Source organism: Asparagus officinalis, chromosome 9 (assembly GCF_001876935.1).
Source record: "Asparagus officinalis chromosome 9, Aspof.V1, whole genome shotgun sequence".
Taxonomy (NCBI): Eukaryota; Viridiplantae; Streptophyta; class Magnoliopsida; order Asparagales; family Asparagaceae; genus Asparagus; species Asparagus officinalis.
This window is the reverse complement of record NC_033802.1, coordinates 46,843,897-46,858,482: the sequence shown is the minus strand read 5'-3', so window position 1 is coordinate 46,858,482 and position 14,586 is coordinate 46,843,897. Positions and strand designations below refer to the sequence as shown.

The window sequence follows — 14,586 nt, the reverse complement described above, 5'->3', positions numbered from 1 at the left end:
ACTTCGGATCCGTCACTTTGCTAGCCCCTTCTTGATCCACGATCGACGGCAGCTGGATTTTGTTATTCTCCAACAGGTACTTAAAGATGCCGGGAACTTCGTCATCTTTGAAGGAGTACACTTTAGGAAATCTTGGCTCCGAAGATTTCTGCTTCCGAGGCCGTTGTTACCATTACGACCGAGATTGCTGCGGTGCTTGTTGCTGCGGCTGTTGCTGAGGTTGCAATTGGAAAGTTTGATTAGCATCAACTACATTAGCATGTGCCTTACCTTTCCCTCGTGGGACGAAATTCTGTTGCGGAGCATTCGTCGCCTGTTGGCCTCTTTCCGCCTTCTTCCTTCTGAGGAATCGCTCAGCTTGCTCTCCCCGGACCTTCAAATCCTTCCATGTTTTGGACGGTGCTGTTCCCATTGCTTCCAATACGTCTAATGCGAGGTTGTTGTGGCAAGTCTGGAGAATGAACTCCTCAGTGATCGGGTCCCGACAATTCATTGCCTTGTTCCGGAACCTTTTGACGAATGTATCAACCAATTCCCCGTCTTTTTGTTTCTCGTCAAGCAACGACCCGATGGATATATCGGTGTCGTCATCGAAGAAGTTAGTGAGGAATTTAGTCTCCATATCGTCCCAGCTATTCACGCTTCCTGGCTTGAGGCGGCGATACCAATCGAAGGCAGCTCCATGAAGAGTGCCAACGAAACACCGTACCATCAGAGGCTCATTACCAGAGATAACCCCTAGGTGTGATTTGAAGTAAATCAAATGCTGAGTGGGTGAACCCATCCCATTAAATGGCGTGAAGTTAATTAGATTAAACTTCGTCGGATACGGGATTGATTCTCATTCTCTTGGTTATGGACAAGGAATGCCCGTCTTCTTCATCTCTTGAGCGGAAATCAACGTATTAATTTTGCTCTCGAGGTTTTTAATCTTCAAACTTTCACCTGTGTTTTCGCTAACATTCTCGTTACCACCCCCTACATTGACGGGAGCATTATTGGCATTATGAGCTTCATTCGCATTTGTGTCCTTATCTTCTTGATTAACCTGGTTACGACGACTTGGTTCGCCTTGCTGGTTTGTCAGTGCTTGGATTTGTTGGTCATGCATCTCTCTCATATTCTGCATGGCCATCTGCATTTCAAACCTGAAGCTCTCCTGTTGTTTAGCCATGTTTTTTTCAAGCATCTTGGCCACTTGCTCCGGACTTATCATAAGTGCCTCGCGGGGTTGTCCCTCGCTGGATACTGTATTATCTGATGCGACCGCAGAGCCCCGATTCTTCATCTTCTGAAGGTAACCTTGTCCGAATCCTACCATAAGTTGCTCGTATGATGGCTCCAGACTGCAGACGTATTATACGCCGGGATGCTTCCAGAATCGACTTGGGATTATCCTGTGTCGATGTCCCTTTGCTGGTCATATTTGTGGTGACCCTCGGAAATTCTCCATCTTCAACCACCGCTCTCCTTCGTCGGAAACACCTAGGCCTTGGTTTTGGCGTTTCGGTACTGAGCCTTTCGAAAACCGAAATTCTTTCGGGGACTGTATTGGTGCAGTTGCACTCCGACAGTACTGCCCGAATGAGTTTGGAACAGGGGCATTGAGTTTCTAGTTCTCGAGGACTCCTTTCCCTAGTTTTACTCGTACCCCCAACACGATAGTACAAGTCGTCTGCTTGAAGGTCGGAGTAATCTATCGTGTGTTGGCACGACTTCTCAGGTATAACGCTATCGTCATCAGACGATAATGTTTCCTTCTGAGGGCGAACTGCCTTCTTTAGGCTTTCAAAAGCCATGCGCCTCGAAACATACCTTTGTGGGCGTGAGTTCTCAGCGGGCTCCTGGACTTCAATGCGCAAATTGGTGCGCCTAGCTGCCCTGATCTCTTTGTCATGTTGAGGGTGGCGGCGACTCCCAGCATGTTGAGTCGTTCGGGGCTTCTTTATCGGGCCCAAACGTTCTTGAACTGGAGCTTTGCATCGTCCATCGGGCAGTGGACCGAGACGCTCCAAAACTAACTTCTTTCTTCGGGATGATTCTGCGTGATCTCCCAGAGTAGCCATGGGAATTATTGTTGAACTTTTGCTGAAGGCTACAAAGGTTGCTCTTTAGCCTGAATCGCCGCTTCAGACTTCGGCCTCCATACTTGGCGGGTTGGTGGCGGCTTTTTGGCCACTTCCTTCTGCAGTCTTCTGCGGGCTTCTTGGACTTAAGCCCGTGCTTGCGCTGACAGTGCGAGGCGCTTGCGAATGCGCTCATCAAGTGTTGAACGATTCCGTTTGACACGGATCCATTCATTCGTTGGCGGCTTGGAGGAGCTGCCATTCATTGTTTATTGAGGCTGTTTGTCTCTCCTGCTCTTCAGATCCGCGTTATAGCGGATTCCATCAGTGGACTCTATTGCCTTTGCGAGTTGCCACGCTAGGCGTTGACGTCGCCTCTGGCGGGCTCTCTTTGAGAGAGTCACTATGCCCTCAGCGGCGGAGGAGTTGGCGAGAACATATTTGACCTGGTTGGAGGTCGGTGGAGCTTCACCCGATGCAACTTCGGCATCAATTGGGGTGAGATCTTCGTTGGCATTCTGCACTTCTTCGTACCAACGAACTTTTCTCCTGGAAGAGAACTTCTTGGACTTGCGGGGGGAGGTGGATCCGGACGAGGATGACAGATATTCCTCGAACTTTTGTTGGTCGAATTCATACTCGACCTCCTCCTCGACCGGGATTGAGATCCGCGACTACGACGCAACGATCTCGGCAGCTAGATTGGTGGCTCCCACTGTGGTCGCCAGATTGTTCGCGGTGAAAGTCGTTTTCATTGAAGTCATTGTTTCCTTATGCAACAGTTTATCGGTTACAAAAGATCCGGTCTTTTTATAAGATCCGGTTACAACAAAATCAAAGAAAAAAAGAAAATTACAACTCTCCTTTTCTCGAACAAATCGCAAGATCCTGTTTTGCGGTCTCTTGCTTGTGTGGGTTTTTCGCCTGCGTCGGGGTTAATCCGTGGACCACCACGTGATCTTGATCTGGTCGGATCTATACGGTATGACGGGTGTTATTTTACGAAGGAAATAACAGCCGGGGGTACTATTTCACCAAGGAAATAATAGCCTTTAGTAATCGAAATCGACCAAGCAAAATCGATACTCTTCTCGGGATCAAAAACCAAGTTTTGATCCAGAGGATGACCGTGTGGATCTCAGATCCAATCTCTCTCGAACTCCTACCTTGTTTGACGTGGATGATCGCCAAGAACTAGATCTGAAAAGTCCAAGTCTTCAAAGCTTCAAGATTCCGAAGTTGAGCTCTCAATCCAGTAGAGTTTCGCCTCAAAAAGTCTAACCTCCAAAACAATGAGCCCTCATGTCTATTTATAGGCATTTGAAACCGGATCTGGGCTCAGATCCGTAGCTCGGCTAGGTGGCTCGGCAACCTGGCTCGGACCCCTGGGTGGCTCGGCAACCTGGGTGGCTTCGGCCACCTGGGTGGCTCGGCCACTGGGTGGCTCGGCCACCCTGGGTGGCGTCGCCCACACTGGGTGGCTCGGCACCGCCACCAAAAGGTGGCTCGGTGAGCCACCAGGTGGCTCGACCACCGAGCCACCAGTGGTGGGTCAGTGGCGCACGAGCCACCAAAAGGTACTCAAGTGAGCCACGCAGGTGGCTCTGGCACGGGAGCCACAAAGCGGTGGCTCGGTGACCGCGAGCCGCAAAAGGTGGCTTCGGTGAGCCACCAAGGGTGGCTTAGACGTGGCTGCCGGAGCCACCAGAAAGGTGCTCCGGCACGAGCCACCTCGTTGTGGGCTCGGCCATGGCCGAGCAACCACTTTTGTGCTCGCACCCCGGCCACCTAGGTGGCTCGGTGAGCCACCTAGGTGGCTCGGCTTTGGCCAAGCCCTCCGGGAGTTCGCCGCTTCGCCCGTTTTTCGATTTTGCGGTTTATCCGATCTTTAGTGTTGATCTGGACTCTGATTTGGCAGTCCAGATCCTGATTTGACAGTAAATCCGCTTCGGTGTTGTGGTCTAACGGTCCTGCTTGGATATATCGCCCGATGGTTCGTTGGTTTGTCGAATCACCGTGCCGAGCTGTGTTAAGGGACCTATAAGCAGTTTTATACGCCTACATAAACAAACTTAAACCAAACTTTAAACCCTTGTTAAACATTCTTAAAATATTCTCTTGGTTGATTTTGGTCTGAGGTATGAGGGGTATTTATAGAGATCCCAAAACGCAAGAAAAACAAAGTAAAAAGACCAAAACCCCAAAACTGGAATAGGCTAGAAAAATCTAGTCATTATAGCATCAGTCGACTGACGGCTTTCATCAGTCGACTGACGGCTTTCATCAGTCAACTGATGGCTTTCATCAGTCGACTGACGGCTTTCATCAGTCGACTGATGTGCTGACCGTTAGAGGCGTTTTTCAGCTCATCAGTCAATTGACGGACCTTATTAGTCGACTGATGACCTTATCAGTCAACTGGTCAGTCGACCAAAACAAAACAGAAACTTTTTGTTATTCTAGGTGATTTCTTCAGTCAACACATCAGTCAACTGATGTCATCAGTCGACTGACCAGTCAACTGATGTCATCAGTCGACTGACCAGTCGACTGATAACAGATTATCAGCCTGTTTTAAAATAGAAATCTGATTTTCAAACTGCTTTTAAAAATAGCAAACAAATTCAGAAAATTATGAAACTTTGAAAAATGATTGTAAACATGATAATATACATGTTATAAAAAGTGGTTTTCAAAAACATCTCCCATTTGTAAAATATCAACATTTTACAAATATGTCCAAAACATAAAAACATGAGATACTTGAATTTTGATGTTTTGACATAAACCAAGTTTTAAAACTTTGTAAAATAATTTTATAGACTTGATAAAAAGAATAAACTATAGTTGTTAAGTCTATAAACCATATAAACCAAAAACACAATATTTTTCCAAATACAATAGAATATGAAACATATAAAAGTGTATATGAAGATATAAATTGTTTCATATCTATATAGCTAAACTAAAACATATATATATATATATATATATATATATATATAATATATATTAATATATATATATAGTATATATATATAGAGAGAGAGAGAGAGAGAGAGAGAAATATGGACAACCTTTGGTACCCAAGTTCTTTCATTTGAACTTGGTAGTGAGGTGGCCAAATCTAACGCCCCTAATCATGCCTGCGGAGATGGAGCCTCTTTTTTAAATAGGTGAATAGTAATTTTAAGGCACTCTCTCTGAGGCAAATGATGTAGGGTCTTGATTTGGCCCACCTCACTACCAAATCTCCCAATGGAGAAACTGGTACAAGGTTCTCCATATTTCTCATATATATATATATATTATATATATATATATAGTATATATATATTAATATATGTATATATATAAACTATATATATATATATATACAAAACCAAAACGTGTATGTATGTATATGATTGAGCTTAAGGTATCAACACACATAATATAAAAACCTAAACTAAATTACCCAAGCTTGATCTTGATCTTTAATAAGCTCTTCTTGGTAAACTTACGGATGAAGCTTGAACTTGGATCTTCAACTTGAATTGTATTGCTTCATTCTACTATTTCCACCAACCTCCATTGGATATGATCGTTAAAGCACAATTCCATCCAACCTCCAGCATATTATTTACCTAGAATAAATACAAAAACACAAACACTAGATAAATAATATTAGTTGTAAATTGTTTGTAAATCATCAACAAAACAAAAGGACCCAACAATAAGTTGTCACCTCGCTTCGCTAGATGCATTTTTTTAGTATATAGCCCATGTCACAAAGGGTATAGATGTTATAATCCTAATAGTAAAAGAATCTGAATCTCCCATCACATCATTTTCTTTGAGAACTTGTATTACTACTCATCAAATAATGAGTTGGACTTGTCCTTTCTCAACTCATCCACATCTGGATCCACATCCAATTTCTTGATACTATCGTACACACCTATTTTATCCTCATCTCTCGAGTCACCTTCACCACCTCATGAAGTTAATTCAACTGATACTTTGGACATGACTACTCCTACTTCCGATTTGCCGACTATTGTATTGCCATCACTCCCACCACGACGCAATCCTCCTCAACCGTCATCCACAATACTCTTGTTTAACCAAGTCTTATTCACCTCAAATTGTATCCTTTCTTGCTGTTATACATTCTTTACAGGAACAAAAATCTTATTCTAAGGCAGTTAAATAACCAGAATGGCAACACGTTATACAAGAATAACTACAAGCTCTTCAGCATGCCTACACTTGGGATCTTGTTCCCTTACCTCATGATACCAGACCAATCAGTTGCAAGTGGATATTCAAAATCAAAACAAAATCAGACGGTTCTATTGAGCGTCACATAGCACGTCTTATTGCTCGTGGATTTTCACAAGAGTATGGTATTGATTATTAGGAGACCTTTGCCCTAGTGACCAAAATCACATCTATTTGGACACTTATTGCTTTTGTGGCTACTCGACATTGGGATTTACATCAAATGGATGTGAAGAGTGCATTTCTTAATGGTGAACTTACTGAGACCGTTTACATGCAACCACCACCCGCGGTTGATGTGCCTCCCTCTCATGTGTGTCATCTTTGACGTGTTCTCTACGGCCTCAAACAAGCCCCTCGAGCTTGGTTTGAGCGCTTTCGACAATCTATTCTTTCTATTGGATTTACAAAGAGCTTGGTGGATTATGCGATATTTTATCATACTTCATCTCTGTGGGGCATAAAATTTGATTCCTGAAAAGAGAAGATTTGTATTGATAAGAATAGCTTATTACAAATCAAGAAATCAAGTTATAATAGAAGCGAAGAGAATGATCTTCTTGTTTAACGTGGGTTCTTCGGTAGCGATAGAACGCCTCCCTTGAATATTTGCATCGAGTTTGCTTTCCTTGGATGATCCGTTCAAAACTATGGTTGAGCTTCAGTACGCAGTAGAAGCTCTCGTGTGATTGAGTTCTATTACCCGAGCTTGATGAGTGTCAAGGTCGAATGCTTAGGGAAGACTAATATGCAAGAGTTTGCAAAGAGCCAAGAGTCTCAAATCTATGAGTTCAGATTGAGTCTACTTCAACAATCCAAGCTTTTGCTTAAGAATATCCAGTCAAGCTCTCAAGATGCTGAGTCTAAAAAATGCCAAGCCGATCAAGCCTACAAAACTAGCAGGCCCCTCATGTTGCCAAAGGTGTCTTATAAATAGGCAAAGAATAGTATGGTCAATCACTTGACTTGTTGAATGTGACCGTTCACAGGTGAGGAGCATCATACCTTCCCCTTATAGCTGTGGGATGTGACCACTTAGGGGCGATGAGAGCCATGCTCTATCACTTAGAACGTGGGCCGTAGGCTTGCCACTCCCACAAGCAATCAGCTGCTTGCACCGCTCAGGTGAGGCTAGCGGGCTTGCAGGCGAGCTCGGGTGCTGTCTGAATGCACAGGCGAGCTTAGCAAACAGGCGAGGTTGGCTGGCGGACCCCTCAAGCATTAGGCGAGCTTGGTTCGTGCGGACAAACTCCCTACAGGCGAGCTTTACTCGTGCGGGTGAGCGAAACATTCAGGCGAGCTTAACTCATGCGGGCGAGTCGATAAATCAGGCAAGCTTGACTCGTGCGGGTGAGTCAAGCCACGTTGGCAAACTTTGGCTCGTGCAGGCGAGCAAAGCGTGTTGGCGAGTCAAGCTTGCAGGCAAGCTCTGCTTGGCCTCTTGAATACATGCGAGTTTGACTTGTGCTAGCAAGTCAAACAAACAAGCAAGCTTTTCTTGGCCTCTTGAATGTAGGCGAGCTTGACTTGTGCTGACACGCAGGCGAACTCAAACAGACGAGATTTGAGTTCTCTTGCGTAAAGATAAATTTTATTGCCTACAATCTCAGCGTCAAGCCATTTTTCAATTGTATGTTGATGATATGATTATCACTGAGGATGATGTTGCCGTTATCCAAAATCTTAAGCGACATCTTTGAAGTCAATTTGAGATGAAGGATCTTGGGCATTTACGCTATTTTCTTAGGATTATGGTTGTATATTCTTCCAGTGAATATCTTTTATCTCAAAAGAAGTATATATCAGATATGCTTCAGCACGCTACTCTTGCCAATGCGTCGTTTGCTACATCTCCTCCTGTCACTACCCCCATGGAGCTTCATTTAAAGCTTCGTCAGTCTGATGGTGATCCTTTACCAAACCCCACTCGGTATCGTGAACTTGTAGGTGCCTTGATATATTTTTCTGCTACTCGTCCGGATATATCTTATGTTGTACATACTCTTAGTCAGTTTATGGCCATGCCGACGACCGTCCACTACGATACAATGCTCCGACTACTTCTCTATCTTCAGGGTACTATCACTCGATCTTTATTGTTTCCCTCTGAGTCTTCCTTAATGCTACGGGCATACACTGATGCTGGTTGGGTTGATGATCTTGATACTAGACGATCGACTACTGGCTATTGTATTTTTCTTGGTTCATCCCTTCTTTCTTGGCGTAGTAAACGTCAGCACAGAGTTTCACGATCTAGCACTAAAGCAGAATATTGTGTCATCGCTGATACTACTCTTGAAATTCATTGGCTCCGTCATCTTCTTCATGATCTTGGTGTTTCTATTCCTTCTCTGGTTCCTCTTTATTGTGACAATACAAGTGCTATTCAAAATGCAAGCAACCCGGTATTTTATTAGCGCACTAAACACATTGAAGTGGACTGTCATATTGTCTGACTGGATTACAGCACTCACTGTATCTCTCTTCCTTACATACCTTCCAAAAATCAGCTCAGAGACATGTTTACTAAGGCACAAACTTCTGCTCAACTGCAATATTTCTTGTCCAAACTTTCCGTGTTTGATCCACCTTAAGTTTGACGGAGGGTGTTAAGATAGTATATATGTGTATAGGCCCAGTATTGACTCGCACCGCTTGAGCCCATGTATAGTCTATATATTGTATTGTATTACAACATCAATATCATGAAACTTATATTCTCCTAGTTAATATTCCTTAATCTCTTATTCTGACTTTCTGGAAAATTGCAGTAAAGGTGTTGATTTTGTAACTGTCATCTTGAGCTCACACAAGTTTGTTTACAACATTATATATTGTCGATTGACCACGCACTTATAATTGTATTAATCTCCACTGTATGAAACTCGACTTGAGATTGTTCTTGTTATCTGTTGTTTCTTACATACATTCTTTTCAGGTTCCAATGGCTGGAGTCCACGGTTTGCACAAGGCGTGAGATTCTGCGACGGTGTGCCCAACGTTGGTCCTCCCAATATATTACTGCAACTGTGATGAATCTCCATGGCTTTGAAGCACCAGGTGATTATGAGACTACCCCCATTGAATGGTTCACAACAGATAAATTGCTTGTTGTAGTATACGCTATTGATTGTGTCATAAGCCCATGCCAGATTTTTATGATTATATTCGTCTACCATCGCAGATATGCTTCAGACTTGAGGTCTGAATGATATTTCTGGGATATGACAATTTTCTGCAGATTTTAGAGGAGGAAATTGCATTTCCAGAAGATATATTGTATGATTGTTGCGGACTGAATATACTCTTAAAGTCTTATCATCAAACTAATTCTGTACTGTGTAAAAGGAGTTGTACTATCGTATCTGTTACTTCTGCTTCTTTTTTTACTTGTTCCTGCTGAAAATAATGGACCTCTTTGCTTAGACAGTCGATTAGCTTTTGGGAAGAAAATTTCTTTTATGCTGGTGGTTATATTACCTGCACACCATTTCATTGATTATGTATTTAAAGATCCAACTATAGAATTTTAGGAAAATTTAGGGTATTTACATGTAGGGTTTTAAACTTGGGGTATTTTGGAGCAATGTCGGGAAAACAATAGAGTATTTAAGTGTAATTTACCCTTCAAATAAAGAAAAAAAAAAGATCATCTTCTGCTTTTGCAAATCAACCACAAACAAAATGCTTGATATTTAAATACATAAACATTGACGTGGTGATTGCACTAGTTAAACGCTCAAGAGCTCAATGGAAAACCTCTCTCAATTCACGCACAAACAGCAGTTAACTGCAAAATCTCACACTTCACCTCTCTAACCTTTGGGTAAATCGGAGTAAAGGTGTTAATTTTTCACATGTATATAATATCTATTTAGAACAATTTTTCACTTTAGCCCTATTTAAATTTTTTATTATTAAATTCGACCCTTTTTTCTTTTATTTACCAAAACCGACCCGATTTCTTGATTAGCGGCTTAATCACATTCCTAATTAGTCGGGGTTGCCAACCCCGACTATTTAGAATATTAATTTTTAGGGTTTAAGGCTTCTAATTAGGGTTTAAGACCCTCCTAAATAGTCGGGGTTGGCAACCCCGACTAATTAGGAATGTGATTAAGCCGCTAATCAAGAAATCGGGTCGGTTTTGGTAAATAAAAGAAAAAAGGGTCGATTTTAATAATAAAAAAATTTAAAAGGGCTAAAGTGAAAAATTGTTCTATCTATTTACTTGCAGTTATATTGCATTAATCTCCAGATTCTCCTCTATTCAGCTCAAGCCTTTAAATAAAATATTCTCTTAAAACACATTATCTGACTACAACATTAGCCAATTTCTAATTAAAGTTCTAAACAAACTTAACAACCCAACCGAACATACAAAGAGAGTTATCAACACTTCATCGATCTACCAAAGGGTTCAATCTGTATTCAATTTTGACATCACAAATAGTACAAGTTTTTCACAAAGTTGTATCATCTCCTTGATACGCAACATTTCAAAATTTTCCTATTTACCATCTAAAAATGCTCAAATCATAAACTGGTGGTTTAGTTAGAGAAGAACCATACCAATAAAGAGCTAAAATGTAAACTATATGCACAATTAGTTACTATTTGGCATCGCTATTGTATCCTCGGAGCTTTCCATAGTGGCCAATGGAACCTTCAATGGACCAGGACCACTGGATACTTTAACTCTAGCCGATCTCAGAAGTCGGTCTCCAAGAACAAAACCACGTTGGATTTCATGTGTTACAATGCCTTCCCTAAATTTCTGAGACTCTTCTCGAGCAATTGCCTCATGGATCTGCATTTGAAAAATGAGAGATGATGGCTATAAGTTATTATTTGAAAATTCAAGTAAGTTGATATATGTGATGGGTGAAGTAAATGGCTAGGTTTTACATACTCCAGAAGTTGAGACAAATTGGTGACCAGAGCATTGCCTCCGGAGTTGGTCACCTGAGGGATATATTTACCTCCATTAGGTTGTATAAATTAGTTTTCTTCTTCATTTATCATTCTTGTAGCAATGAAATTTACATGTATTACACAATGTTTTAAAAGAAGGAAGTGCAAGGAAAAACATGGCACCTTTTTATGAAGCATGGCGTAACAAGGTGTGAGATGTAAGTGTTTCATAAATTAATTACATTTTAACTTTAAAATTTATAATTAGAAGCATATAATATGCAGTGACATAATAATTAACAAACACAAACATTCAGGTCTTCGACAGTAAACAAGAATGAAATTTGTTGAATATCAACACACATTAAGCCACATATGTATGACGTGTTTTATTTGTACCCACATGGCCATATTGGAAACACATGACCTAAAGTTGCAGTTTGTTATTACAATGTTAAGCTCAATTTTCGCATTGATTCAAGAATCTAGATAAAATATAAGGCATAGCTGAGAATAGAGAGAAGAGATTGAATAACACGGATGATTATAAACCCATTTGCATGCTCAAACAAACAATAAATATTCAACTAAAAGTCTAAAACTTAGAACTGTAGGAAAACAAGTTGATAGCAGTAACGGAAAAGAAATTTTCGGTCGGAACACTCAGAAGAATCACAAACCTAAGATAGGATTAGATAAGATTATTGGTTTGGCGTTTTAATTTCAATAAAAAGAAAGAGAAACTCATGAGGTTTCATGTGGAGAGGAGCACACACTGTAGTTATGCTTTAAGTGTTGAGGTGTATGTCTCTACGGATAGAGACGTATTGTTTCTTTTGTGCTTCAAAGAGATTATCCTTCAAAATGTTTTGAAGACGCATCTTCAAAAGGATTTTTAAACACTGGTAAGTGGTAACACATATTTTTCTTGGAAAAGTGAGAATTTTGTAAGAGAATTATAGGTGCCCCGCGTATCGCATCACATTTTATAGAGTCCAAAAAAGCGCATGTCACTTGTGTTAGTGTGTGGATTTGTAAACATATTCTGAAAGAACAGCCATATCAGTAGCGTGCTTTGAATTTGGAAAAGGTCCAAGATCTGAACTGGATACTGGATACAAGTAACTAATGGATGAAAACCAATGCATATGCAGCGATCTATCAAGCCAATTTCAACTAGCCGATTGCTATTCTATCTTATGGAAAAGGCTGGATGGCTTGTTGGCAGTTCACCTGACTCACTCTCAGGATCTCACTTGGAAGTCAAGTATACAAACGAATGACAGCATCACTAAGTTCTGTTAGAAGGTTAACTGAAACAACCAGGAAATCTTGACAAGTCAAGGACATTATTTACCAATAATATTCCCATCCTTTCTTGGTATATCCTTTCACTTCCCTATCTCTCAAATAAAAAAAAAGCTATGACAGTGTCAAACCAGATTCAAGATAATCAATTGTTCAGATGGAAATTTGAAGTAAGTAAGCTGTGAAGAAAACCAAAACATTCTTTGTCAGACCATGACTATTAACTTAAGTAAGCAGCAGTGACAATAACAAAGTCTTAATCCTAAACTATTGGGGTGGCACAGATGAATCTTTTCTTCCCTTCAGTCTGATTAATGGTTATCTCCTTCGTTTACTTGATCACCATCATTCTTTCAAAGAGAATACCACCAAAGACTTTTTATTTGCCTCCATCCATGTTCATTTACACCTTTCTCTATAAAATTAATTAAACATAGCAACTTCTCAAAATTCTTTTAAGTTTCCTGAAGTCATTTATGATCCATGAGGTACTCCAAAACTAGGTTGTACATTCAAAGAGTTGAGGCTCTCATCTATGGAGTATGGAGTAAACACATAATTTACTATAGACACCATAATCTAATCGGCAACAATAGGTGGAAAGATATTTTTTTGATCCATAAATGTTGGATTAAACTCCTAGCTAAGATGCATGGAATCAGGTTTCAACACTATTAGATCATTTTCTGATCCATTTAATTTGAAACTATGGAACGTATATGGTGAGACATCTTTATCAACAATACTTCTGCAGGAGACAGCATATCTCACTGAACACTTTTCCCTCTATGGACAGCGCGACATAAAAAGAAAATTGTTGGAAAGATATTTTTTGTAAGTTTTTGTTACCCAGGGTTATGTAAATGATGAAAAAAAATAGATTAGGGTTAGCACATCAACTATTGATTATTTAAGGCGTTTTTGTATTTAAGAGTTACAGGCTACAGTTATGAAACTTGGTTATGAGACATGAATTTAATGCAGCTAGAATATAAGCAAAGGACCCTTAAAATGCAAAGCTAGGTTTTATCAAAATGTTTATTGTCCAATTTTGTTGCTTGAATTAAAATGGCAGAGAAAAGCATCCACATAACCTACTTCAAAGAAACGTGGAAACATATGAAAAGGAAACAAATATTCAGGTATTTTTACTTACTGAAGGATCAAATGGTTTCCCGACCGTCCCTACTACAGCCACCCTCAAGCATCTCATTATCTCCACAAACTGTTTGTATATACCTTGATAACTCGTGTCAATCTTTTTCTCCTTTTCTGTTTCTGGATTCAAATTCTGCTTGGCTCTCTCAAAACTGTCGACTAAAGGCAAAAGACTCTCAATAACTTCCCCTCGGGCATTAGATGTTAAACTTAGATGGTCTTTCTCAGTTCTCTTTCTATAATTTTCAAAATCAGCTTTCAGACGAAGAAAATTGCTCTTCCCAGAAGCTATTTCTGTAGTTAATTCTACAAATTTGAGGGACAATCTATTCTTCTCGTTCTTCACGAGTCTTATTGCTGCCTCTATTTCTGAAACACCCTTTTCATCTCCATCCAGTATAGCTTTCTTGTAAGCTTGAACGAGCACCTTCATACTAGGCAAATCTTCTTGCTCCTCCTTGTTTTCAGGTTGGTCTACTGGAACCTGGTTCTCTTCTTCATTAACTGTCTGAAGAAAACTAGTATTGTTAGTTGGTCAGCATTTTGCTAGGAAAACAAAGGGTACTCAAAGTTTACGGAAGGGTACAGGTATAAATTTGTTACTACATAATTTTGTTTCTGTTTCCTTTTTCTATAGGAAGTCACTGTGGACTGCTTACGTAAGACAGCAGAAGCATGCATACAAACATATGTATGTGTGTGTGTAAAATTAAGTAAATATATAAAAGGCACACATAACGTGATCCTATTTGTTTTTCAACGAGAAGATACACGCGGGATATGAACTAACTTTGAGGGTCACTGAAAAAGAATTATACGTGTTTACATGTAGAGAAAAAGAGAATTAAAAGATGTGGATGTCAGAATTGTTTTTTCG

The 14,586-nt window shown here is 40.5% G+C and overlaps 2 protein-coding genes across 3 annotated transcripts in view; one reads left to right on the top strand and one right to left on the bottom strand.

The window, feature by feature from the left end:
- On the top strand, nt 8,042–9,306 carry LOC109823413 (uncharacterized mitochondrial protein AtMg00810-like). The gene is made up of 2 exons (XM_020389690.1): nt 8,042–8,734; nt 9,268–9,306. Exons 1-2 carry the CDS (start codon nt 8,042–8,044, stop codon nt 9,304–9,306), a joined length of 732 nt encoding a protein of 243 aa, XP_020245279.1.
- Nucleotides 10,664–14,586, bottom strand: part of LOC109824441 (protein GrpE) — a 10,701-nt gene continuing 6,778 nt past the window's right edge. Inside the window, exons 2-4 of one of the 2 annotated variants that reach the window (XM_020391039.1) lie at nt 13,708–14,217; nt 11,242–11,294; nt 11,032–11,139 (exon numbers count right to left, since the gene is read on the bottom strand). In XM_020391039.1, coding sequence (XP_020246628.1) covers nt 11,085–11,139; nt 11,242–11,294; nt 13,708–14,217 — 618 coding nt within the window. In that variant the 3' untranslated portion in view covers nt 11,032–11,084. Of the gene's footprint in view, nt 11,140–11,241; nt 11,295–13,707; nt 14,218–14,586 lie in introns of both variants that reach the window. The other variant, XM_020391038.1, reaches the window with a different exon arrangement.

Excerpts from the sequence above, each read along its gene's own strand:
- LOC109823413 (XM_020389690.1), top strand. The coding sequence starts at position 8,042 with ATGAAGGATCTTGGGCATTTACGCTATTTTCTTAGGATTATGGTTGTA. Across the intron at positions 8,735-9,267 it reads TTCAAAATGCAAGCAACCCG|GTTCCAATGGCTGGAGTCCA; the intron begins GTATTTTATTAG and ends CATTCTTTTCAG.